The sequence below is a fragment of the Tinamus guttatus genome, unplaced genomic scaffold (genome assembly GCF_059628265.1).
Source record: "Tinamus guttatus ecotype Peru unplaced genomic scaffold, ASM5962826v1 Tinamus_guttatus_pri_ptg000150l, whole genome shotgun sequence".
Taxonomy (NCBI): domain Eukaryota; kingdom Metazoa; phylum Chordata; class Aves; order Tinamiformes; family Tinamidae; genus Tinamus; species Tinamus guttatus.
Window position 1 is genome coordinate 11,559,414 of NW_028288684.1, and position 27,539 is coordinate 11,586,952.

The following is a 27,539-nucleotide window of genomic DNA, read 5'->3' on the forward strand; positions in this document are numbered from 1 at the left end:
TTTTTCTTTATATTATTATCTATTAGCACTGAAAAACAATTCCAATTTAGCAGGACCTGTCCCATATGCCTGTCTTGCTTCCTCTGTTCGCTCAGCTTCTCATGAGTCAGTCTGCTCCTCACATTGAACTGCACACCTGGCAGCAGAGCTTTTTCATTTTCTCCTGTTAAATTATGGAACAGATCTCTTCTCTGGAGACTTGCAGTCTTTTTCAAACTTCATTTTATTTATTTATGTGTTTAATTTAGAGCATTTGTCACTGGAAAACAGACTTCTCTGTGTAGTTATTTTCAATTGTGTTAATTGTGCATAACATTCTGTAGATTTGTTGAGAATTAACCGAGTACTGTGCCTGGCTAATCACTTTAAAGAAGGAACATGGATTTCTAATAGAAAAATAGGTAGATCACTATTCATTTGAAGGAAGTTGTACATACAGAGCACTAACTTTTAAATCTCAGCCCAGTGGTTGGTGGTTATTTTATGTTATTGCACTACAAATATCAATAATTGCAATGTTATCCTCATTGCTTATTGCTCTGAATTGCTTACTGCTAGCAGATATAGACAACTTGGAAGGAACTCACAGGGCAGCATTTACCCAGAAGTTGGGCAAGTGATTTATGAGGCAAAACTATTTTATTTTTCTTTGACTTTCTTTTTTCCCCGATTGCTTCAGTTGTTAGAGTTGTTTTTCCTGCTTATTGCAGTAGCAAACTGTGGTTAGTTGTAGGTTGAGCATTACAATATTCACTATTATTCAGGTATTTTTTTGAGATGTAGAAATGACCACTGCTCTGGCAGCTTCACTAGCTACCTCTTCATTATGCTAGCTATAGTTCTTCATTTGCATTTGTGTTTATGTTAATTCCTGATCCGCTAACTCCTTTTTGTAACTTTTGAACTTGTGCATCACCTTTAATAGGAATTTTGGAGACAAAGGCCAATACACAGTCATCTTTGTCCCTGCTCAGAGGTCATGTAAGGATCTCCGTGCTCTGTCAGACAACAATTAGGAAGTAGCTGCTAGGATTATGCCCCTATCTCTGTTTGCCTCATTAAAGAGGGTAGTGTAGAACTTGCTGACAACAAGCTTGTTGCTGCTCTTGAGTTAAAGGTTTCTTGCTGATACCTGATGCTCACAAGGAAAAAGCAAAGGCAGTGTAGAGATTGAAAAGCTGTACAGGGGATTTTCAATCCATTTTAAATTAGCAGTTGTGCTATGCTCTATATAAACAAGAAATTTGCTTAAAGCTTCATATCTGCAACTATTAAATATTGAAAAAATTATAGAGTAGAAAATTGCTCTAAAGCCGTTAATACAATGGATGTTCATCTGAACATGCATTTACAAGAAAATCATCTTTGTGTAGTGATATGGGTGAAGAAAAATTTCATTTATTTTTAAGTATTTGACAGTGCTTAAAATTTCGCTCAACCATACTGTTCCAAGACCATATGATGCTGATTCATTTTCAGTCTGCCTTCAGTGTGATGGTTCAGCTTGCATTCACCCCTACTCATAGCTTTTCTGGCATGCTGATGTTCGTGATAACAAGAGGAAGCTTGATTTAATTGGCAGAAAAAGACTTTAAGCAGTAACTTCATGAAATACCTGAATATCCGAGGGGGAAGAAAAAAGAAAACAACGACAAAACACCTTAAATTGAGGTCAACACTATGTATGGGCACATATGAGAAGTTGGTTCTCTTTGTCCACTAAAATCTACATGGTTGTATCAGTAAGAAATACTTGTTTCAGTTTGTTTTCCTACTGCTTTCTGTCCAGAGCTTTGGGAGAAAGAATTCCTTACTCTTTTTCATTTTCCTGTTTCCCTGCATATTCTCACGAGTTCATGCCATAATCTGAAATAGATTTTTTGCAATTCTTCTGTGGGTAATAAATTGGGGTAATAAATTGCATGTGCAAGATTAAGGGTCATGTTTTGGCCTGTAGAATTTTTCTTCACTTCGTATAATATGCAAAACGGAAAATACAGTCCTGTATATGTATCTTTTGGTTTGGTGAGGTAAGTAGGCTTGGAGGAAAAACGTAGCTTTACTCTTAAGCTAAGCAAACTTCTTCATATTGCTGTATATAAAATTCAATATTATCTACGGAAGTATTCAGATGCATAATATTACTTGTGAGGATGAGTCATTATAAGAAAGAATCAAGAATACTTTCAAGAATACTTTTTTTTTTAATGTATCTTTACTGTGGATTTTGCCAACTGGATGCATTTTCTGTTTTCCTTACTTTCTGAATGTGAGGAGGAGACCTCCAAAAGTACAGTAAACTATTACTACCTGCTATTAATTAAAATGAACATGCAGCATGTAAAGAATCTGTGATTTAAGTAATTAGGATTTCACGTGTTTATTTGGTGTGGAATTAGTATTTGTTTGGTTTTTGTCTGTATTGTGTTTTTAAAGTTCTATCTTAAACTTGACATAGGTCTCAAGCCTTCAGGAAGATGAACAAGTGATCCTTGTCAAAACAGATCGGACTGGAAGGGCATGGCCTGTGACAGCAGCAGCTGAACCACTGGAGCCAAAAGGAGGGAGAAGAAAACGCCAAATGGTAAGTTTTACAAATGTGAATGAGTATAACTCCTACGTGGTTTTGTAGATTTACTTTTATGATGCCATAATTAATGTGTCTTAGACTAATGTCAGTAGGTCCCTTCAGATGATGGTTGTAATCATCATCCATTCAGATGATGATTGTACTCTAATGTTAGAGTACATATTTATTAGGCACATATTAAGTTTATTTTCAGACTTATGTTTCCCTAGAGACCAATTTAGGGCTTATTTATATGTACATTCAAAGAATGTGAGTCTTTTTAAATGATCATAGTGTCTTAGCTGGATAGTTTATATTCAATAGAGCCTTTAAATAAAGAAAATTGAGCAGAGCTGAATATTTGCAAAATAAGATTTTTTTTTATTGAGATAGATCTCATAAATTAATTCTTTTATTTTTCCTGATCAAAAATAATAATGATAGTCCTAAAAATTATTGCTTAATATCTGCAGCAAACTGCTAAAGTGTTTTTCATATGTTTTAGGAACAGGCCTGTGGTTACTACGTGAGATGTTGGTTGGGTGTGTTTGTGTGTGTCTTGCTGTCTTTAGCTTGGACTTGTCATAAATAAGATTTGTATCTAATGCAATCCTGTTTTGGGGGGACAAGGACAAAGGACGCTGGATGAGCATTTCATTTTTAGCATATTTGCTTGCCACAGAAAGTACATAAACTAAGATTCTGAACTTCTTGAATCTCATATTTCTAGCAAGTATATTCTTGATTAGTAGGACAGATCACTTTGTAATACTGTCATAGAGGAATAAAAGGGACAAGCAGTAAAAATGTTTGTTGTTCTCCTATTGTTTCTATTGTGGAAAAATATTGTCCCTGTTATATTAATGACTACTTTCCATATGCTCGTTCAGCATTTAGTATCAGTGTTGTCCTGAAGGGATAAACGCTGTTCTCTAAGATGGCAGAGCATCAACTTTGTACAAGTTTTCGTTATGTGCTTCACAAGTGTCTGTTGTTACTTTCTTTTTTTTTTCCTGGCTTAACTGTCATATGTGCCTTGGAAATTCAAAAGTTTTGTAAGTAAGGGATCTTTTTGGAATGATCCATCCCTATGAAGTGATTCACTGTTTCAGTGAATTGCTGTATTTCTTTCCTGTGTAGTAATATTACAGTTATAGCCTGATGGTATAAGGGATGTGGTAATTCTGGGAAAAGCTAATATCTTTGTTTAACATAGTAATATAATTGGAGAAAGGGGAAGCATGCTCCTTTCCTTAGGTCAGATGAAGCAGCAAATCTGGCTGCCCGAGACTTGTGCTTATCTTGGTGGTTCTTCATTCTCAGACATGTTGAAACTGTCAAGGTCTGAATTTCACCCTTGATCTTTCTCAAGTGGTTACTGTTTACTCTCAATCTGTTCATTTCCAGGTCCCTACGCATGTAGATAAAGAAAGAGTCAGGTATTTTCAGGACGATGATCGTATGAGCCTGAAGGATTTAGTCAAAAATGAGAAGATGAGAACAGCAGAGGATCAAAACGCACTATTTATGCGTATGACATCGAAGGTAAGGTGTGGTGTGTAGGGCTTTTTCTTAAGCATTCTAACTAGAAATACCAGGGAGGGACATGGAATCTCAGAACACCAGGTACTTTCGTTTTTCGATGAGAGTTCTGATCAAGTGTTGAATAAAATTAAGATGTTTCAGAGATTATTTTATTAGATGTTCTCAAAGTGATGGAAACCTGCATGTTGGGGCCAGACTCTTCAGAGGTGGCCAGTGATAGGAAAAGAAGCAATGGCCACAAACTGAAGCACAGGAAGTTCTGTTTGAATTTGAGGAAAAACTTATTTCCCGTGAGGGTAACGGAGCCCTGGAATAGGTTGCCCAGGCAGGTTGTAGAGTCTCCATCCTTGGAGATATTTAAAGGCCTTCTAGGTAGACACTGCTCTAGGGGACCGTGCTTGAGCGGGAGACTGGACCAGATGCTCTCCAGAGGTCCCTTCCACCCTCAACTGTTCTGTGATATTTATGTTTGCAGGAAGTATGGTGCATTCAATTCCTTTGTAGAGTCTATTGTGCTAGTCCTAGTCCTCTGCCAGATCTTGAATTTTTTGACATGAATGCTTATGGTGTGTGCTGCACATTGGTGTGCTTCACTAGTAGGTTGCTAGTGCCCGGAGTAGCTTGCTTTTCCCAAATTGTCATTAGTGAGAGCAGCATTTTCTTAATGTTTAGAATTTTTCTTTTTCTGTAGTTACTTAGTTACTTATAGTTACTAGAACTGAGTAAACTACCTGAAATTCCATCAAGGCATGCTGAGTAATGGCACAACTTATGCTCACGCCCTGCCACAGATTTGTACATCATGGTTTGATGACTGATTTCACCTGAAAGAGGGTCAGCCCATAGATATTGCAGTGCAAAGTGAACAATTAATTTCTTTTATTAAAACTAAGTGATGAATGATGCTTCCTGTGCTTGATATGCAAGTCGGTGATAAAGAGGGCTTTCAGTAGCCAGGACATACAGTGTCTCCAGCATGCCTCAAGGTCTGCTAAGTTACTGCTGCACTATTCTGTGCACCACTGACAGGGTTTTGAAGATGTTTTTAAGTATGAAATTAGCTTCATCACGTGCATTTTTCTTGCACTTATCTAGAAGACAGACAGCATCCTGTAGAGTATCATAGAGGTGGTAGTGGGTTTTTTTTGTTGGTTTTTTTTGTTTGTTTTTTTTTGAGTTCTCCTTCAAGCAGTACCTGAAAAAAACAGGAAAGTTGTGAGAGTGTCCAGTAGAAAGCAGTTAATGTGAGACTGTGGATCATCTGACAGGATGCTCTTGCTCTGGAGACATTATTAGAACATCAGAGAGCAGTGTGGTTTATGCATCTTCTCACTGAGGTTCTTTGGACAGAAGTTTTAATTTTTCTCTCACCGGCGTACTCAAAAAGTAGAGTCCTTGGGATCTAGTTAAACAAACAAACATATTGCTGCCAGAGTAACATTGTACTTGATGTCCTTCTCTATGTTCGCCCTACCAAAAAGGAAAATAAAAAGTCCGAAACAAGGATCCCAATATAGAACTTTGATTCCAAACCCATCTAGCAGTGCAAACTCTTAACTATAGTTACCTCTGTCTATAGCATGCAAAGTGAATGAAATGAAAGTTTACAAGTGAATGAAAATGTAAGGACACAGTACAACTTGTTGCTATCCTTATCATATGGTAATAATTATTAATATCTGATCAAGGTATAAATAGAGTATTTAAGGAAGATAAGTGCATATCAAGTAAGAATGAATTATTTGCATTAATATTCAATATAATGAGTTCAGGGGTATTGTTATGCATGGGTTGTTATTTACAGAGAATAGCTGATGAGCTGTTTCAAATTAACAGTGTCAGTAGAATGAGTTTTAGAAAAAAAATCTATTAAATCAGTCTTTTTTAAAACAATCTTCAATTAAGGATGAATCATTAAAACCAAATTATCCTCACGTAGAGGTCTGAAAGCCAGGTGACAGCTGGTGTCATTCAGCTATGAACTGCTGAGTGTAATTTATTTATCCTTGACCCTAAGGAATAGAAGATGACAAACGCTGGAAAACTTTTAGAAGAAACTGAGGAATGAATGGTCAGCTTTTATTATAAGAGGAGTTTACAAGTGAGTTCCTCAGGAATCAGTTCTGTTCAGTATATTCATGAACCAACCTGGAAGAAGGGATATTTTGTGAGCTGACATTTTGCTATGGTTGCATAGCTATTTGTTTTGAACCTGGCATACATGTTCTTTAAGGATAAAATTGCTTTAATAAGCTTTGGGTCACATGTTGTCTGCTGTTTCTTTTTTGCTACTAGACAGAAATTAGAACAGGTTTCATGGGAAAAATAGCTCATTCTTCATCATTATGGTCTTCATGAAGATTGTGATTTGTTTTTTCCTCATGCCTTTCTTAAATTAAGGAACCCACCTTCTGGCTTCCTGAGTTTTCTGTAGAAAGGAGCAGAATTAGGTAGAATGTGTTCACAATATTACAGGGTTAGTGTTAGTGCTAGTGCTAATATGTTGGCAGTGGTCCGAGAGGATACAAGTGCATTCAGCACAGTGTTTTTATGTCTAGTAGAAATTTTAGCAGCCATGTATCACTTTTGCTAGTTTTAGTTTGGTAACATGGTACAAGGATTTGACATTCACTAATTACTTTCTCTTTGTGCCTTCATTTGAGAAATTAAAAATTCTCAAAAATATTCACAAAAATGACTCTGTCATCTTTCAGAAGAGTAGTAGGAGGAAACTGCTGAAAGCTATAAATGATATCCTATAAATGATACCTAGGATGAGAAAAGGGCCTCTCAAAATCTCTTGAGTGGTTTCATTTGTCTTGTTAATCTGAGCCACTTTTGTTGAGTGGGTGTCATTCCTTAGGTGTGGCTATTGGTATAGAAGAAGGTATTCTTTGCAAACAAGACAAATGACACGAAAGAAAAAGACAAAAAGTGAAATATAGGATGTTTTTATATGATAACCTTCCTATAATGATGTCTACTGTGTGATTGCATCTTCACTGCAATGTTTTTTGGTCTGATACCAACATAATTTTCAGATAAATGGCTGGTTGGTAGGTGGCTCCATCCTTAGTTGGATGTCTCTTTCTGCCTGCATGGAAAAGCAACAAAGATTAGTCTGAATTAACAGAAAGCAATTTGGTAATTTATGTTTTTTATCTTTATTAGTCGGCTAAACTTAATAACTTAAAATTGCTGGTTGTTCAGTCAAGAAAGAGAAGTTAGACTACAAACTATAGCTTCTGCTACCATAATATAGACAAGTGTGTTTTTTTTTTTTAGGGCTTTTAGTTAATAATCAAATTATATTTTTCCATGTCATCTCCATCTTGCTTAGTCTACTGCATGTTCAGTGTTCGGCAGCCAGATGGCTGTACAGCCCTTAAAGCTGTTTGGCTGCCCAGTGGTGGTGACCAAACTGCCTGCCTTACTCCAGGTGGCTTCTACTGATGTGAGCTAAGGGGTCTGAGCTCTCCCCGTTCCCATCACTGTTGTTTTGGGGAACCCATCTGCTCTGTGGTAGTCGTGCCAGCAGTGTGGCACGACTCAGTTGTGGCCAGGGCTGTCCTTGGTTACTGCCAAGTATTTAGACCAGAATACAGAGCTGTTCTTCACCCCATGGATTTTCCTGGTGTTTCCATCACTTTAGCCACCTGGGTTGCACATGAATTTCAAGCATGTAGCTGATGTGGTGGAAGAAGGAATGTTGCCCCCATAGTGTCCCTGGTGGGACCTGAACGAGGGAGGGAGGCACCCGCCTTGTTCTGCTCTGCCACAGCCAAGTGCTCCCCTTGAGATACGCGCTGCCCTCGCAGTGCTTAGTGACTCAATGGTATTTTGAATGACGTGCTGGCTAATTATTGTGCATTTTTGAAGATAATGATATAATTGTAGCCTTGTAAATGGAGATGGAGATGTAGAAATACAATAGGGATGTTGAAATAGAAGAGTGTAATTCGTGAAAGGACTTGCCTTCTAAATGGGACTTGGAAGGAATGTGAGTACCTGGACCCCAACGCACTATCCATGCAACCTCCATCTAATTCCATGGGCAGCCGAAGGTCCATATGTCCTTACCTCACGCCCCTCCTCCTGGTCAGATGCTCAGACTAATCATTTTTGGAGCCATGTTCCTGACAGAATGTCTGAGATGAGATGCTGAGGTCGTGTTTGTTCTCCTAAATCTTGTCCCCATCACTAAAGTTTCCCGTTTTTAGGAACTCTGTGAGATCTGAGGGAGGAAGTGACATCTCCTACTTATTTGTCAGTTGAAGGTGTGTTTTAAAATTAGGTCAAAGTGATATCAAATTTATCAGTTTCCCTTTGCCCTTTCCTCTTTCCTAGATGTATTTCTGGTACAATCCTGCTGTGTTTGGGGGATTTCTGTCCTGTTGCTTTTTGACTTTTTGTTCACAACAGGTTGATGCAGACTCCAGTTATTTTAAATAGATCAAAATAAAGCCTCTGCAGCAGCTGTCCTGTGAATGCTGCCCATTATGTCAAATTTCCAAACATCCTGAAAAGTCCTTCATTTTGAGTGGTGAGGGGAAAAAAGCTTATTTGAAAACAAAAATGGACACCAATCTTCTGCTAGATGGAAAGAACAGGCCTTTAAATAACTGACTCTTTCATGTATTTTTTTCTTTTTCTTTTCTGTTTGAAATAACACTTCTAGTTTTAACTTTCTTCTGCTTGGAAAGCTGATGGATTTTCACTGCTAGAGAAGCCTCACTTTGCAGGATACAAAAAAGAAAAAAATCCACAGAATATTTGAAAGCTGTTTTTTTTTTTGGCTAGACTTGTAGTGTAAAGTATACGTGAGGGATTACATTTCCACTGCCATTTCAAATAAGTTGTGTTTAGACAAGTTGCCTCTTACTTTTAGGAGAGTCCGACTTCCCCAAATTCACGCAGGTAGAATTTATGTAATTCTTCATTTAAATCAATAGATGCTGGTGGTGTATTTAAGAAACTGATTACCTCTGCAGAAATTAACTTATTTGTATGCATGAATTCTGGTCTGAAAATTTCCTTAGGAAAAGGACAAGGCTTTAGTATTAATGTTGACCTTCATTTATGGATTTAGTAAAGAGATATGCTGGTATTATAGATTTTTTTCCCAAAAAACAGTGTTTGTCTGTTCCCTTAGTTCAGAAGTCTGTAAATTGGAAAAATGCTTTCAGCCTTACCATTTTTTACTTGCTGTGCAAACTTGCCTATTGCACATCCTTGTATTTCCATCACCATAAAACAAATCATAGTCTACAAGCACTTTAAAAGCTAGACTACAAAACCAGAGAACCTACTGCTGCTACTCTTATTACATAAACCTATTTCTTTGCTCACATGCTGAAGCCCTAGTGGTGCAATATTTAACAGACATGATAAAACTCTTAGAAAGCTCTTGCATGCTCTTGCTTTTTACATGTTTTCCAAGTAAGTTAGTTCTGAGTATGTTAGGAAAAAAAAATTAAACACGTCAGTGCAATAAACTGTTTCCTAGATATACTGGATGGAAACAAATATGATTTTATGTGTGGAAACAAATCAACAGCAGTAGTACGTATGTTAGAGAAGAAAATGTAGAAAAGGGGGAGCTGCGAGGATGCAGCCTGCGTTGTACCTGGCTGCCTGCATGAGCCTCTGACGTTGCTTATGAATTACGTTCAAATTGCAACATACATCGTAAACGAAGACTTGGGGAGAACTGCCTTTATTATGCATTAAAGTCATGGCCAGAGATAACTGTAAAGTTAAATGCTAATTGTTTCCTCTTCTAAAAGCAGAATTTTATGATTAAAAGATATTTTGTGGTTGGTTTATATTCCATTTCATTGACTTGCATATAAAATTTTATCTGTCCTAGTAACTAATGATAGCAGAACATAGAGTTTTTGTTTAAAATAACTAAAACAACAAGGAGTTGTAATGCCTGTATTGAACAAGACTGTTCTGGGTTATTTCTTGCTTGACCTGCGCTGCGCTTAGGTAGTCCTGCATGACCTTCCTCCCAGACATTATTTCTAATGTTTTCCTGTCGGTGACATTGACAGTCTTTAATAGCACTCCGCTACTGCTGTTAAAATCCTTAGTACTGTAGTGGTATGCTTAGTGTGTTATTGATTTCACTGGGAGATATGTTTGGAAAATGCTATCTGTGTGTTGAATTCAGCATTCAACTGTACGAGTCTCTGGTTTTACAGAGATTGGACTTGTAATAACAACATTAGCATAAAATTTTGTCAGCAGTTTGACTTCGGAGAACAGTCTTTCTGTTCTCAAATAGCATTTGCCTAAGTGATTTTTGTCTTGAATAATAGGTGCTAAATGCTGGCTAAATTTAACTGTGACGAGATGTACTCATATGTCACTCAGGTTTATATTCTAAAATAATGGTTTATTTGTCCTTTATGAAACTTCCCAAAATATGAGTACGGCATTTCACAAATATTAACTCTGTCAGTAAAAATTGAAGACGTCAGTGTTGCCATGGCAATTCAAAGTCAAGCTGATATGTCTTATACAATCTATAGACTTTTCTCACAAATTTGCCAAGCACATGCACTTTTATTAAGCTGTATGGAAGTAACTTTAAATGCCATCATGTTAGGAAAACAGGAGAAGCAAGAATTCAATAATAATAATATAAAATAGACAAAGAAAATAAATTTGTAAAATGTATACAAAAAACCCCACAATATAAAAATGCAAGTAGGTTTTGTTCCCATGGCATTTTTCTTAAGTTGTACTTAATGGGATTTTCTGTTTTATCTCTAAATGTTCAGAGAGAATTTAAAGAAAAATGTCCCTTCAGGATGTAAGGCTAATCTGCCGTGGATGGAGCGTGTTGTCCCTTGAGGTTTAGTGCCGGTGCAGGAGTGACACGGAATTCCCGAGCCGGGCTTGCCTTCCGCGGTGCTGCCTGGGAGCCTGTTCCTGTCAGCGGAGGGACAGAGGAGAGCCGCAGCGCGGAGCGCTTCGGGCTGAGCGTGCCGGCTGCCGGCAGCGTGGGGGCTTTAGGGGTTCTCCTGCAGCTATAAACGTGCATGGTCAGTGTGAGATTAAAGTGTGATACAGACTGTGGTGACGTGAGCAGCCGGGTGAGGATGCGGCTGGCAAAGAGCTGGAGGGGGAGTCCCAGGCCAGCGGCTGGGAAAGGTGCGGGATGAAGCAGGGCCGCAGCCCTGCACACGCAGCGGGACGGACACTGTTCTGGAGGCCCCAGCTCAGGAAAGAAGCTCTGCTTCCATTTTGTATGAAATCATTCATGAATGGTATGGTATGTGATTACTTATGTAATGTGTTAATATTATTCCTGTTCATTACCATGTCAAGGATGTTATCAGCAAATGGGACATGGTAGTTTTTTCCTCTCTCATATTCCCTTCTGTGTATGGCCTGGTGCTGATCTTTGAATCTTCCCACTGGATGTGTAGAGATCTCTCTTCCTTTCTTGAGGTTTTTGCCACATTTCTACTGTATCAGCTGTCCTAATGAGAGTCCAGAGAACCATTTCTGTTCCTGAGGGCGCTTTGGATGCCTCCCTGACCATGTTTAAGTGACTGTGAGTGTCCCCTTTGGCAAGGGGAAACCAAACTGTGCTGCTGCGTCCGTCGGTTAAGTCAAATCGGTGTGGGTTATGGAAAATGGATCCCCCGTTAGATGTGTGGGAGAAAGTTCCTGGTTGCACAGTGATGCCACAGGGTGTAGGAGGCTACATCATGTTGCCTGGTGCTCAGAGCACTGGGGCTGCCTCTGCATTTGCTGGTAAATCCATGACTGCAAAAAGAGAAGGACAAGTTGGAAAACAGGTGGTGTAGGTGAAGAATGAACACGGCAGATAAACTGGGACCAAAAAAATGAAGTGGCAAGGAGAAGGCAGACTGTGAGGATGATCCATCTTCAAGGGAGTCAGTTTAGGTCAGCTCTTGTTTTTGGTCAGTGTCTGGGACTTTACGTGCCTGATTTTTACAGGTGCTTGAATTTCTTATATTAACTTGTTAACAAAGACAATGCAGGGAACCTCGTTACCTAAATTCAGGTAACTTCTTGCGTACATCCTAATATAGAATTGATAAGTGAAAGTGCCTTATTTCCCTGTGCAGCACCTGAAATGCAGGTGCAGAATGAAGCAGCAGCGAGAGCAAAATTCGCACCTTCAGGAATGCCTTGGCTCTCCTGTTCAGCGGCTGTGATGCTTGAGCTGATGCTGCATAGCAGTGTCACAGCAACTCTTAATATATGGAGCATTTTTTTTTTCTTTTAGACCTGTACTAGTTCTAACTATTTTCTGTGTGAAATAAATCTTTTTTTTTGAAATGATTGATTGCTTTCCCTTTTGGCAAACACTTTACTGTTGTTCTTCCAGTTAGCGTGTAACTTGTTCCAAGAAATCTCATTACAGCCAAATAATGCAGTTGACATAACACACTGAGCTCCTTATTGTGTAAAAGCGAGAATATAAATATTGGGAAAGGGAATTCCCATTTTCTTCAAGAAAGAGTTATCAAAAGGCTAATATTTAGAACATTAGTAAATGAAAAGTACTACTTAAACTGCTAGCAGCCGTGGCTTAATGCATTTCTGTGCTAACACATTGCTTTGTGGCATTTGTAATGTTTAAGGGAAAACCATATTGAAGAATATATGCTCTTAATAAGGATGCTTTATTTTCACTGCTACTGGCAAATAATGTGTTAATGATATTCATTGCTAGTATTCTAATATTGCAGGCTCTGTCATTGCTTTTTTTTTTATAAAAGGCTGCAAAAATGATGATGAATGAATTAGGCAGTTTTTACACTTTTTAGTAGAGTAGACATTTTTTACTGGATGACTTTTTTATCTATTTCTTAAGTTGTGGACTTACTAAACTATTTTGAGGCCTGCAGAAGGGGCATCAGGGTCAGGGGGAGTTGCAAAGAAATTCTTGATCTTTCTGTTGACAATTGCTTTTAGAAGTGAAGATAAATCCCGTTTCTATACTCCTTTGAAGTCATCTAGAGAAATACTGAGCATTTTCTTAACAATCTATTGGTCCTTGTTAGAGTATTGCAGTATTTGGGGAATATAAGAACTGTTATTTGTGGGAGAGAGTTGCTTATCTACCCTGCAGAAAGAAATCTTATTTTTTTTTTTATCATACTATCTAAAAAATCTATCCTGTTCCTGGGATACTGAGAAGATTTTCTTCTATTTGAAGACTTAGTTTCAATAACAAAAGATAACATTTGAATTTAATCCTACTGTTATCTTAATGGCTAGTTCTGAACAGGAAGCACATATAGACTTTGAATTTACAGGAAAGTGAATGAAACAGCCCTGTGCTGTGGAACAAGTCATGTAATATGCCCCTAAGGAGAATAGCTGAGAATTTTCATCTTGGAAAAGAAGCCTCTTTGATCAGATTTCATCAAGTAACAATTCTGCCTTGACACCCTTGACATTAAAGCTCTGACTATTTTCTATGTTTTTCTGTTTGTTTGTTTGTTTTTAGATTAAGGAGCCCTGTGTATTCAGAGAGGAAAGGGACATTTAGCAAATTGACTGGAAAATGAATTTGTTTTTATACTCGAGTGCGAATATTTTATTTCCTAGTGTTAAATATAAAGAATGTAAGTTGTAAAAAGTGTTCATTCTGGAAGGAAATAGAGCTTTGTTGTGTTTGTGAGCAGAATGCCAGCTTGAGCTGAAGTATCTGGTGGTGATATTTCATGAACGATATCATGAAATGCTATCGCTTGCTAAGTGCTGAGATAGGCAGGATTTAGGCAAGATGACTTTTAGGCTCCATTACCATCAGGAAAGATTAAGAGGCTAATGCTATACTAAACAAACAAACAAACACTGAGTGGCTAAGCTTAGTGAAGTTTCTTATTTGTTTGTTTTTTTCCCCATCCCATCACCCATGTATTCTCCTCTCCTTTCTTTCCGATCACCTTTTCTCTCTGCAGCTGCCATCATTTCACTTTCTTATCACCTCTCTTATGACCTCCTATCACCTTTAGTATCTCCAGTTCTTACCTGTGGAGTCTGACCCACTTAAATACTGTCTATGTGAGAAATATCCAGTTTATGTTGGTTCCTGTAACCAACTTTCCACACTAACTTTCAGACATGCATTCGTAAGAAATTCAGTAAAAGACCTCTAAAAAATTCTGCCTTGCTGCTGACTATGTGCACACAAATGTGTGTGTTGTGTATATATCTTAGTAGTTGGGTCGGTTATCTAGTGAATAGTTGCATTCAAGGAAGAATAAATATTGAAAATGGCTATACTTTTGCCCCAGATGAACTTGCTGCTACTCGTTTGGAAGGAACAGTTGCAGGCATGTGTTCGCAGAATATGAACATGAGGTGCAGAGTCACGGTCTAGTTATTCCACAGCAGATGATTTTTATGGACACTGATAGTCATAGCAGGAAAGGAGGAGGGGGAAAAACACTAAAATAAAATGTATGATGAACTATTAATGAGAATGTTTTCTTAATCAGCATTAAAAAAAATGCATCTATTTAAAGCTGAATCTAGTGTTGAAATACACAGTCCTGAAGGGAACCTTACTTCAGGTGGAATGTAGTAATGTACCCTGCTCACTACTGTCACACATCTATGCTTTTAATACTTGTGCTAAGATTTTAGATAACTGCTGTCATGATTTGTACCTCATAACTATACATTTTGCAGATGGCTTGTGGCAAGAAGGAACGGTACTGCAACACTCTCTACACTTCCATCAGGGGAGGATATCAGAATGAGCTTAGGAGTCCTTCATGCCTATATTTTTATATAAATATATGTGCAATTTTACTCTGTATCTTTTCAGCTTATGGAAAAAACTGACAGAGAGTATTACACCCTGGATGACATGTTTGTTTCCAAAGCAGCAAAAGGAGAGCGTAGTGGGGAAGAGGAAGAAAGGCAAAGAAGAAAAGCAATTCACGAGCACCAGCGGCTTGCTGCAGCCATGGAAAAGTGCCCGTATTGTTTTGATAGCAATGAGCTTTCTAAACATCTTATTATTGCGCTTGGCACCAAGGTAAGAAAATGGCAGTTCAGCACAGAAGTAAAAATAAAAAGGAATCAAGGAAGGCAACGTTAAAACTGAAATACCCAAGATTATGGATAGAATCATTTATTTGAAATGATTTATGGCGAGTCTAAGGCAAATAGGATGCAGTCAATTAATTTCAGCAGCTCCTTAAGGGCAAGAGAGAAAAAGGTATGAGTCTGTTATGAACAATAAAGTTTAACTTTGATACTAGAACTTTAGTTTTGTGGAAGGTAGAGAAGCAGTGATGAAACATCTGAGTGCAGGGATTAGTGTGTAGGTGGATTTGTGGAAAATCAAATCACATGGCACAGGAGGAAGTTTAACGTGGTTAAGAAATGTGCCTCAGTGATACCAAAGAAAATTCAGTAGAGAATTCCATTTTTAAGCCTGAAGGTCTTTGGAAGGGAAGTGTTTTGTACAGGAAACCTGCTTGTCTCTGTTGGTAGTTGTACACATTTTTCACTTGATTTAAAAACATTTTATAAGCTAAGGAATTAAATACATAACTGTAAGTTTATTTAAATGCAAGCTTGTTGTAATAGACTAAACAGTGATTGTTTTGTAATGATTAGGTTACTGACTGGTCTAAAAGCCTTGCTGCTGCCTTGTCAGTGGATCTGCTATGTGGATACTGCTACAACATTGGAGCTACTGTTGGATAATGCCAAATGTCCACGCAGAGTGCTTAGGATTTTCCATGCTCAGTGCTACCATTGGAGCTAAGATTGCTTGGGATTTTTGCTGAATATGTTTTAGTAGTTGCTCTGTTTAGGGTCTTACATTTCTAATGGAGTTCTTTAGCAATTAGAGTGTCTAGGCAAAGAACAAAAATAAAATTAAATAGGTTAAAAATCTTATTTTTAAATGGTAAGATTACTATTACCTTGTTGTAATTAGAGGATGAAGGCTTTAGTTTGCATGTTACCAAAATAATATATTTCTTTCCATTGCTAAGGCTGAACTCGAGAAAAAAGAGCAGTCAATTTATGTCTCCTCTTTGCAGGTTTACTTGTCTCTACCAAGTGGTCAATCCCTCACTGAAGGTCACTGCCTGATAGCCCCTTTACAGCACCATACTGCAGCCACTCTTCTGGATGAAGACATCTGGGAAGAAATCCAGGTCAGAGACAAACATATATACATCACAGAATCACAGAATACTTAGAGTTGGCAGGAACCTCTAGAGATCATCGAGTCCAACTGCTCCAGCAGGGACACCTAGAGCACGTGGCACAGGGTGGCATCCAGGCGGGTTTGGAAGATCTCCAGAGAAGGAGACTCCACAGCCTCTCTGGGCAGCCTGTTCCAGGGCTCTGTCACCCTCAAAGTAAAGAAGTTCTTCCTCACATGGAGACGGAACTTCCTGAGTTTTAATTTGCATCCATTACCCCTTTTCCTGTCACTGGCCACCACAAAGAGCCTGGCCCTCTTCTCCCTACAATCACCCCTCAGATACTTGAAAATGTGAATCAAATCTCCTCTCAGCCTTCTTTTCTCCAGACTAAACAGGCCCAGCTCACTTAATGTTTCCTCATATGGTAGATGCTCCAGTCCCTTAATCATCTTCATGGCTCCCTGCTGGACCCTCTCTAGAAGCTCAATGTCCTCCTTGTACTAGGGAGCCCAGAACTGCACCAGGTCGGCCTCACCAGAGCTGAGTAGAGGGGCAGGATTCCCTCCCTTGACCTGCTGGCAGCTCTAGGACCTGCTGGCAATGCCAGGGGTGTGTGTGTGTGTGTGTGTGTATATAGATATATATGTATATACGCACACACACACACGCACACACGTATATATATACACATAAACACAATGTGTTTATATATACTACACACTACAACAACGCTCGGGGTGTGTATGTATATATATAATGACACAAATTGTGTGTTGTTATATATATATTTGTATATATATAGAGATATATACATATAAAACACACACAAAGTGTGTGTTATATATACAGGCTTTGATACTATATTTCATAAATAATTTTCAGCTCTTTTGTGATTCCACCATGGGACAAGAATATTTCTCACTTACCTGGTAAAAAAAAATTGAGGTGGAGGGAAAAAAGAAAAAGGAGGTGGGGGGAAGATACAGGGTAAACATTGAAAAATTTACCATTATAAGGACTACATAAAGTTGTCTAGGAACACTGCAGAACCCCCTCTGTAGCACTGCAGGCTTTTTTTTTTTTTTTTGGTAATCTAATTTTGGGTCCAATGTCATGAGAAAGGAGAGGACTATTAGGACTATTTCATTCTCTCCGAGATACATAGGGCACAATTTCCCACCTTTAAGAAGAATTGAACTGAAATATATGAACTGAAATATACTTTTAAGTGCAATGCCACTATCCCATAGAGGGGGATTTTTAACCGTATGCTGAGGCCAGATGCTTGGCAGTATTGCATTTCGTTAGCTCCTGCATAGAGATGTTACTTACACCTATGACTTTCTTTAAGACAACATTAATACCTGCTTTAAAGGTCAAGCATGTGGGATGGAAATGTCATTTTTGATAAATTGTGTAATTGGAAGGAACAGAGGAAGAATAGTGGTATTTGGAGTCAGTACAAGCCCAGACATTAACTTCTCAGAAAGCGTGAGCTTGTGGCGTACTGCTAAAGCCCTGTAGTTTTCTGGAGCATCCCAGTTACGAAGTTCAACACAGATTTCATTTCAGCTGTAAAAATGATTTGGTATTTATGTAAACTGAGTTTGTGCAGTAAACTGTGCTGTGTATTTCACAGTAGTTCTCTAGACTTCCTATGTTTATACTGGGGGGAAAATGTTATTCACATTGAACTTTTGTAATATAGAATTTTTTTAGCGTGAATTTTGTTATTTTATAATGATTTTTATAAAGAATATAGTATAAAACAAGTCTGAAAACTTTCAAAAGTGAATTCAAATTTTATATATATATATATTTCTTTGAGCAGTTGTTCAGAAAGGCTTTGGTGAAGATGTTTGAAGCTATGGAACTGGACTGTGTATTCCTAGAAACAAACATGAGTATGAAGAAACGGTATCACATGGTATATGAATGCATTCCTCTTCCCAGAGAAGTAGGAGATATGGCTCCAATCTATTTTAAGGTATATGAAAATGTTTTATCTTAATATTTGCCTTTGTCATGATCCATCTTTTTCTGGAATGATTTTAATATTCAGGTAATAATTTTGGTTAAAAAAAATCCTTTCTTTCTCCATGAAGAAATATTTCATTGATCTTGAAACAAGTTCTGTGATGAGGTATTCTGTTTCTTGAAGTAGTCAGTGGAAGAGCTGTATGTCACTGTGCAGCTGTCTTGAGTCTGCCTGCATTGGTAAGAAGCATGATTCTCACTTGCTCACTTCTCCCTTAGGTCATTCAGCATAAACTTAAAACCCTGTACGTGGGCTTTAGCAAACATGCAATTAGGAAATAGTGTCAGCTGTTCTAACAAAAACCACCTGTATGTTAGGCTGAAAAAATGCTGTTTGCCTCAGTATAGTCAAACCAACACACAACTCCTGTAGCGCGGGACATTCAGGCTGGGCAGGAGATATCCCAATATTGCTGCTTTATGTCTTGCCCCGGTGTTGCAGCTGAGCTGCACTGCTGCATTGCCGCATGCCTCAGTGTGCCCAAACTCTGCGTGGCTACTGGGTCTCTGACTAATGCTAAACAGAATGGTAGATCTCAATAACTTCTCTATTCTCTTTCCACTGACCCTATAAGGAAAGACTCATTGATTCTTCTGTACATAACTGAGAAACTGCAGAAAGTACCTACAACCATTAAATTTTTCAGAGATTGGTTCATGATTGGATCATAATTTGCTTTTTAATGATGTTAGGATTGCAAGGGAGAGCTAATTAGTATGTATACTGATTTTGTACGTATACTAATATTTATAATTAACTTATTTTATTTGTACCTTAAACTTGTTTTTTTTCTGGAAATGAATCATTTTGATTTGTTTCTGATTAAGTGGAACAGTCAGTCTGCCAAACAGCAATGCAGTAACTTTTACCGCATTTTAAATCATCCCAATCGATTGATTTAATTCAGTGTTGACTGTGCTTCAAGTGCTAGTAAATCTTATGTTTTCTGTAAAAGAAGGATGAAGTTCAAAATTTAATGTAATGCAATTTGCATAAACTTTCCTTCAGAAACTTCCATTGTTTAAGTACACAGCAAATGAAATATGAAGGGTTCTTGCACTATATCTCACTACTTACTTTGATATTATGGAGGATATAGAGATAGCTTGAGAACCCTTTGAGCATGATCAGCTTTATTAGATGGATTTTCATCTTAGCTCCCTTTTTTTAAGCTACTACAGTGTAATGGATTAATAAGGTGTTTTGTGTGACCTTATTAAAAAGAAAATATGACTTTTGGTCTCTAATAATTTGAAAGTTCCTTGTTAGGGATAATTTGTGTCAGGCTAAAGTTAAATTCCAAAAAAGAAAAACAAAATTAAGTTTTTAATATGATGCCTCTATAATGTAGGTAAATTCTGGAAATAAAATTACTTTAAAAATTAATTGGTATTTGCAGTGCAAAGTATTTCTTATAACTCATTACATCAAAAGGTTAGTTCACTCTTTATTTGCTGTGGGAAGCCCTGTTTTCACATTTAAATAAAATTGTTTTACAGAAAGCTATAATGGAATCTGATGAAGAGTGGTCCATGAACAAGAAGCTAATTGATCTTTCTTCAAAAGATGTTCGGAAATCTGTAAGTAGTTAAATGTATATTGAACACTGAATTTCTCTGCAAATTACTCTCATCTTTCTCAGTTATTAACTGTTTCAAAGAGAAGAAAGGGAACACAATTAGATTAACAGAGCAGGAGATGGCATAGACATGATAAGAATTAAGAGTCTGAGTGAGCTCCTAATAGACATCAGTGAAAAGATTCCCATTTATTTCAACAACAGATGGACTGAGCTGCAAGCATTCATTGAGAACAAAGCTGGCATTTTGAAGACATGTACCAGCATAATTTTCTTGATTAATTTTAAGAATTGAGATAGATCAAAGGTTTGTAAATTACTTTGCTGAAAAAGTATCATGTAACTTCTGCACTGACCTAGAGTAGTCTTCTGTGTGGCTGAGTTTATGAAGAGAAGATATGAATAATAAGGTAATCTACTTTTCTGAAACAAGAGAGCAGTGCTCTGTCTCCTGGATACTAAACTGAAACATCTTTGTATACAGAGCTCTTAAAAGAACAGTGCTGGGATTGTTAGGCTTAAAGATTGTTCCATCGTTTTAATGTTCAAGTAGAATACATGATGTATAGATTTTAAGTCATGTAGTTTACTACTAGGTAGTACTTAATTTATGAAAATGTCTTTTAATAAAAATATTTGCATTAAAAATACTGGTTTAAGAGAGGGAGGAGGAGATGTGTTTTGATAGTAAGTGAAGAAGGATATTGCAGAGAGGGAGAAATTAAATGTAAAGAAATAAAGGAGTTGATAAAGAAAAGGGATTGGATAGTAGGAAAGGTTCGGTATATTGTATATTGTGATGACTCAAATTAAATTAGCAATGGTGCTGTAATTAAAAAAAAAAAAAAAAAAAAAAGGCAAGCTATTCTGCCATATAAGCAGGAATGTCATATAAATGGAATGGGAGTCAGTTATAGGCCACCCTGCCCATATTAGTGACTCCTCAGCTGGAATGTTTCAGGTCCATTTTTGTGGACACTACATAGATGCCAAAGAAGAAACACAGATTAGAAATGGGGTTAGGGTTTGTGCAGCCTAGAAGGGAAAATACTGAAAAGGGATGTGATGATAATTTTCATACTTAAAAGATTGCTTTAAAGAAGATTCTTTGCTAGGTGCAGACAAGAAAGGTTTCAGTTAATTTGCAGCAAGGTCTTAGGGCGAAGAGGTGTGTGTAAGCAGAAAATAGCCTGAGTATATTTTGGATTTCTGCTCATCGGTGTTTCAGAACAGAGAAAAACAACAATGGTCACAGATGAGTGAAGTATAATTGGTCTCGTCTCATGGCAGGGCATCAGAATATTCAGTTTCTTTAAGATTTTCCTGAGTTGTACATTTCTGTGATTGTATTGTACACCTATTTGAAGGCACGCCAATTTTGAGACTAAGTGAAGGTACCACTTTACACTTAAATACACTTCAATAATTTAAACCGTTTACACAGTTGTGTTATTTTAATATTATTTCCATTTCTATCCTCACTTCTTAGGGTGTTGCATGTGTATCTGTTCCTGTTTCATAGGGTACTTCATGTTTTTTTGTTAGCTTCACTGTTCTTAACTGAATGAATGCGTCCAAGAGTATATTTCATCGAATCATCGAATCATAGAATGCTTAAGGTTGGAAGGGACCTGTAGAGGTCATCTAGTCCAACCCCCCTGAACATGCAGGGTCACCTAGAGCATGTGGCACAGGACTTTCCTCTAGTCAGAAGTTATTGTTGGTTCTGCATTTGTTTTGTCCCACGATCTGTGGGAACGTGATGAAGGAACTGATCCTGGATACCATTTGCAGACATGTGAAGGACAGGAGGATGATCATGCATGGTCAGCGTGGTTTTCTGAGGGGAAGTCATGCCTAACCAACCTGAAAATGTTCTGTGAATACATTCTGTGATGAAACTGCTGGTTTAGTGGGTGAGGGGAGAGGGGGGGATGTTGTCTTGATGTCAGTAAGTCTCTTGACACTGTTGAGACAAACCAATGAAGGCTAGAGAAGTGGTCAGAGAAATAGACTGAAGACTGTCTAAATGACCAGACTCAGAGCGTTGTAATCAGTGGTGTGAAGTGTGGATGGAGGCCACTTGTGATGACTTCCCGGGCTTGGTATGGGGGTCAGTGCTGTTTAATGTCTTCATTAATGACCTGGATGATGGACTTGTCTACATTTTTAGCGAAATGTTTTTACAAAGTTGCCTATCTCATGTTGCTGGGGTAGCATGAGAAGTCCCTTGAACATACACTTCAAACAGACCGTTTAAGATTGTGCATTGTAGAAGGCAAGTTCCTTCTACATAGTTTGTGATGGAGGCTTCTGACCTTCCTGACACATCTTCTTGCAAGAAGATCTCTTGCAGTTGATGGGTTTAGTTTTTGGTGGGTGTTTGTTTTCAACTCTCGGGCTGTTCTTGATCTTGATCATTGACATTGTGTGTTATTTTGGAGATATGGTGCTTTAGAAAACGGTTTTGGACTGCGCACAGTATAGGAAAGATTCTACAATGGTATTTTGACTTCATCCAGCCTGTGTTTGTGCAGATGGTCTGCTGGGCAGTGTATTTTTCTCACCTGATTTAGTCAACCTGAGTCTATTTCTGCATACCATGTGCATCTGGTCACAGGGCAAAGCAAGCTCTGCACTTCAGTGAAGTCCTGGCACTACTAGAGCCAGTGGCTAAATTCCTATTGGGATTTAGTGGACCTGGGATTGTCCAGACTGTTTTGCAGAACGCAAGGCAAAATCCATAAATCAGCAGAGCAGGGGAAACATTTTGATGCTTTATTATTGACAACTCAAGTGAAACTTGCTAAAAAGCCATGTGTTTATTTTAGCCAAAAATAAGCTGCAAGACTACAGAGAAACATGAGATGTGTATGCTCTTGAGCAGGCTATAAAAGATGATTTAGGGAAAACAGGGGCAATGTGCAAGACGTACATTCCTTGTCTTAAGGTGTGGAATGATAAAACGAATTTCTACCCTGCACTATGTAATTTGAATTTTGTTTGTTTTTGTCTTAATGTAAGAGACACGCAGATAAAAGTTACGTGCAGTGTAGATTTCTTGTCAGATCTCTTACAAATCTGAACAAATTGTCTTTAAATACAGTTTTGACAGAGAACCTTTCTTTTTTTTTTTTCTGAGTGTCGTGAATTAAGGATGGTGAAAATCTTAATCATTAAAAATGTATTTTTGTCCAAAATACACCGTAAAGAGGCAATGCAATATCCCTTTGGGGTTTAGTTTTGGCTTAATCTGTTTTGTCCATGCTTTCTCTAAAGCAGAGCACTAAGTGTCCCTCAGCATTTCTGTCTTACTGCACCTGTAGTATTGCTATACAACACACAGTTGGTGTGAGAGATGCCTTGAAAGAAAATGCCATGCTATCGCCCATAAAAACACTTTCAAATTCAGTGAATTGTGGGAAAGTTGCTCGAGTATTTACAAATACCTAAAACCACTTTTTTTGTGTGTGTGTGCGTATAGATTCCTAAAGGATTACCGTACTTCTCAGTGGACTTTGGCCTTCAAGGAGGATTTGCTCATATCATTGAAGATCAACACAAGTTCCCTCATTATTTTGGAAAGGTATTGCAATGTAAAAGATCGATTTACCAGTTACTCTCCCAATTGTAAAGTTTAAGCAGTTAACCCAGGTGCTGCCAGAATGGAGTCATGTTGTGCCTTATCACAGTGTGTTTGATGCTTTTCTTAAGGAGTCCATATAACTAAACTTGTGGTTAAGGGAACAGTTGCTTGTTCTTTGTTGCTTTTTTTTTCTTCTTTTTTTTTTTTCTTGCCTGAGGTGATACTCAGAATATGTTCCTAGGGTGTTTAACATACACCTAATTTAACATATACCTAATACAGTCTGATAGATGAGAAGCACTGTAGGCATTCTTACTGCTGATCGTATGTATTAGGATGAACACAGATGCGGACTCCCAAACAAAGCCTAGTGCAATGTATGCTTGGTTAAACCCCTGTATTGTGTACAGGATGTCTGTATAAAGGATGAGCTGCAATAAAATCCCAATTTCTTTATTATGTCACAACAATAATTTATTGAAAGAGTCAGTATTGAAAAAATGATGAGAAGGATTGGGTACTTAAAGTTTTGTGGAATCAACTATCTAACAAGATGTTTTCTTTCTGTAGTTCTCATTTTTCCTATATTTTTCAAAGCTTCCAATATTAATGGCTATCATTTAAAACAGTAAGAAAACAATCCCAATTTGAAAGTATATATTCCTGTATTTTTATGGAAAAATAAATAATGTAGTGATTTGGTATTTATCATCATTTATTTTTGTTCTACCTGCAAAGGAAGTCATTGGTGGCATGCTGGACTTGGAACCACAGCTCTGGAGAAGAGGAATCAGGCAGAACTTTGAGGATCAGAGGAAGAAAGTGTTGCAGTTTGCACAGTGGTGGAAACCGTATGACTTTACCAAAAGTAAAGAATGAATACATCCAGTATGGGACTGGGTGAGGACCAGCTATCAAGGACTCCATAAGCCATATGTTATTTTAACGGATATTTCCTATGTTAAGTATAACACCACTGTGTTATGTATTGCTAATAAGTATTTTAAAAACCAGGAATATTCTTCATTTTCTCATTATCTGCTTTTGGGTTCTGCAAATCAAATGTCTATGGCTTTTATATTTTATTTTTACCTGAGCCAAAAGACCAGTGTCCATTTGGCTAGTGGAAAGCACAATAGTGGCTACTATTGTGCTGTTGCATTTTTTTATAATACTTGAAACAAATGAGTTTTTTCTTTTGTTTAGCATAGAGTGAGAGCTTATTACTGCAATGACATTTTGTAGAAACTGGTGTAAATTTTAAGAACATTTTAATGTATTGTTGCATAAGGAAGCTTTTATAGAAAATCACTTTCTGCTTTTGAGTCCTTGTGTGTGTGTGTTTTTTTGTTGTTGTTGAAGTCATTGCAGTAATATAAAACTTCAAATATGACATGGTTGATAAATCTTCTGCTGCTTCCCTGCACAAGATTTGATGTTGTTTTCTATACTTTTTAATACAAAATTGTTATTTTCAAACAGAGTTGTTGTACAAAGGATGATGAGACACTCATGTGTACAAAATTATTTTCATTAAGTCTGTAGCTGAAGGCAAGCATCAGCTTCAACAGTGAGCATTACTTTTGGTGAAATTAATAATAATTAAAAAATAAGGAGTAAAGGGCAAGGTGGGGGGCAGGGCAGGGAAACTTAAAGGAAAAACAGCCATTCAGGAAGGGAATCATCACAGGGGGCTCCCTAGATGAGTGTCCTCCCTTGAGTGGAGGAGGTGGTGCCCCATAATACTGTTTCCGTAGTAAATATATAGTTTTGGTTGGAACCTCGTGGTTGCTCCTGCCTATGGTACCGACAGTGCTGACTGGAACACGCTTTGAGCAGATGTTTGAGGCCTAGTTGGTAAGCTTGGTGCAGGGGTGTCCCTGGGACTTGCTTGTCACCTGCTTGAGTCACTGTTACCTACCATGTTTTTCACTAGATCTTGTTCTTCCTCTTGTGAAGAAGCTACAAAAGAGGCAGTAGGAGAAGGTGAGGACAAGGGGCTCTCGTGCCAGAGGCAGCCGCTTCCCTTGGGAACTGTGACCCAGCAGCATCTCGTGCTCTGCGGGTGCAAGACTGGGAGAACAGGACCAGACCACAGACAAGGGCCCAACCGTGTCCACGGTGTCTTCCTGGTGCTTTGGGAAGGGCTCCAAGCTTTGAGGCAAAAGAGTGTTACAAGGAGAGGCTTCAGAAGGGCGCCTGGGAGGCCCTTAGATTTTACAAGGGTTAATGCACTGTGTGACAGTGTCACAGTGAGCTTCAGTTCTCTTACTGCTGAACTCTGACTGTACAGTTCTGCCAATTGTGAACTCAGATTAAAAAATGAATCAATAAATATACAATTGAAAAAAAAGGATTTGTCTCTGCAACTTTCTTGAAGAGCTAGACCATTTTTGTCATACCTGAAGCTTTTTTATTTTGTTTTTTTCCTACTCCCTTCTGCCCAACAAGTCTACTGCAGGTAGAAATCTAGTATGTTGTGGTTTATTCTCTTTTGGGTCCTTGTGAATCTGTATCACTGCTAGGGAAATAAATTAAGCTGTCGTGATCATTTTAGTGACTTTAACACCTGATATCTGTGGAAGCCACAGATAAAAGGGCCAGTTCCACTGTTATCCAGTTGATTTCGATCTTCCTTAAGCTACTGAGATTACAGAACAAATAGGAAATGAAATAGTAGTTGCATTGCTTAGACTGTAATAAAGCCCAGGCAAAGTTTCAGTCATGTACACGCTTTGTTGCTATAAAGCATGAGTAAAGTTTGCATTTTCTCTGAAAGCCCGGGTTGCCGGTGGTCTCAAGATCTCCCGTGAAGGATGGCAGAGGTGGTTGTCTTTAAGCCGTGGAAAATCTTTCCCCTGTGCTGGAAGTACCTTTTTCCTAAGTAATGTCACTTCTGCGCTAAGTCTGCCCTCCTCAAAGGAAGGTATGTGCTTCACAAAGCATAGCTAACCTGTACATAGAGCGTGTTCCTTCTTGACTCATGGACTTTGCATATTTTATTAGTCCAGTTTCAACAAAACTGCTAATCTTCTTTGGGCAAGAAAAGACTCTTAAATATCTACTTGAAGTGTCTTAAGCTAATAGTTTTCAGAATAGGCAGCAGTGTTCTGACCATATGCACTGGGAATAGTATCCTCTTCTAATCGGTCACATTCGTATCTTCACGTTAAGCTGTTCCTCTTCATAAATAGCTCTAAATATTCATGAGGCCATGAGGGTGAGCAAAGCTTCTTAGGGCACTTAGGCAGGCATGGGACAACGAGGGTTCAGTTCTTGCTCCTGTAAATATTAAAATATTTTAAATAGACCTTTTTCATCAGGAAGGATACCCAATAGCTGGACAGTCTGGGTTGTAAGAGATGGAATATACAAATTCTGATCTCTTTAGGGAGAACAGGGATCTGAACCTGGCTTTCTTACATTTGCTGTAAATGTGTTCTTATTTATTCTTAGGTGCAACTGGGTAAAAGGCCAAGTGCCAGGTCCTGCGCTTCGGTCCCAACAACCCCACGCAGCACTACAGGCCTGGGGCAGAGTGCCTGGGGAGCTGTGTGGCAGAGGAGGATCTGGGGATGTTGGTCGATAACACATGAGCCAGCAGTGCCCAGGTGGCCAAGAAGGCCAACGGCCTCCTGGCTTGTGTCAGGAAGGGGGTAGCCAGCAGGACGAGGGAAGTGAGGGTCCCCCTGCACTCGGCACTGCTGAGGCCGCACCTTGAATACCGTGTTCAGTCCTGGGTCCCTCAGTACAAGAAGGACGTTGAGGTACGGAGGCGGGTCCAAAGAGGGCAATGAAGCCGGTGAGGGGGCTGGGGCACAGCCCTTACAAGGAGCAGCTGAGGGAGCTGGGGTTATTCAGGCTGGAGGAGACTCAGGTGAGACCTTATGGCTCTCTACAGCTACCTGAAAGAAGGTTCTAGCGTGGTGGGAGTCAATCTCTTCTGCAGAATAACTACAGATAGAACAAGAGGAAATGGCCTCAAGTTGCACCAGGGGAGGTTCAGGTTAGATATTAGGAAAAATTTCTACATGGAGAGAGTGGCAAAGCAT

The 27,539-nt window shown here is 38.4% G+C and overlaps 1 protein-coding gene across 1 annotated transcript in view; it reads left to right on the plus strand.

Annotated features, from left to right (window-relative positions):
- The window catches only part of CWF19L2 (CWF19 like cell cycle control factor 2), a 58,972-nt gene extending 34,362 nt beyond the window's left edge, over positions 1-24,610 (plus strand). Inside the window, exons 12-19 of the mRNA XM_010224500.2 lie at positions 2,459-2,584; positions 3,977-4,114; positions 14,943-15,155; positions 16,174-16,290; positions 18,116-18,271; positions 19,822-19,902; positions 23,386-23,487; positions 24,226-24,610. Of these exons, the coding sequence (XP_010222802.2) occupies positions 2,459-2,584; positions 3,977-4,114; positions 14,943-15,155; positions 16,174-16,290; positions 18,116-18,271; positions 19,822-19,902; positions 23,386-23,487; positions 24,226-24,366 (1,074 nt within the window). The 3' untranslated portion in view covers positions 24,367-24,610. The remainder of the gene's footprint in view (positions 1-2,458; positions 2,585-3,976; positions 4,115-14,942; positions 15,156-16,173; positions 16,291-18,115; positions 18,272-19,821; positions 19,903-23,385; positions 23,488-24,225) is intronic.
- The last annotated feature ends 2,929 nt before the right edge of the window (positions 24,611-27,539 follow it).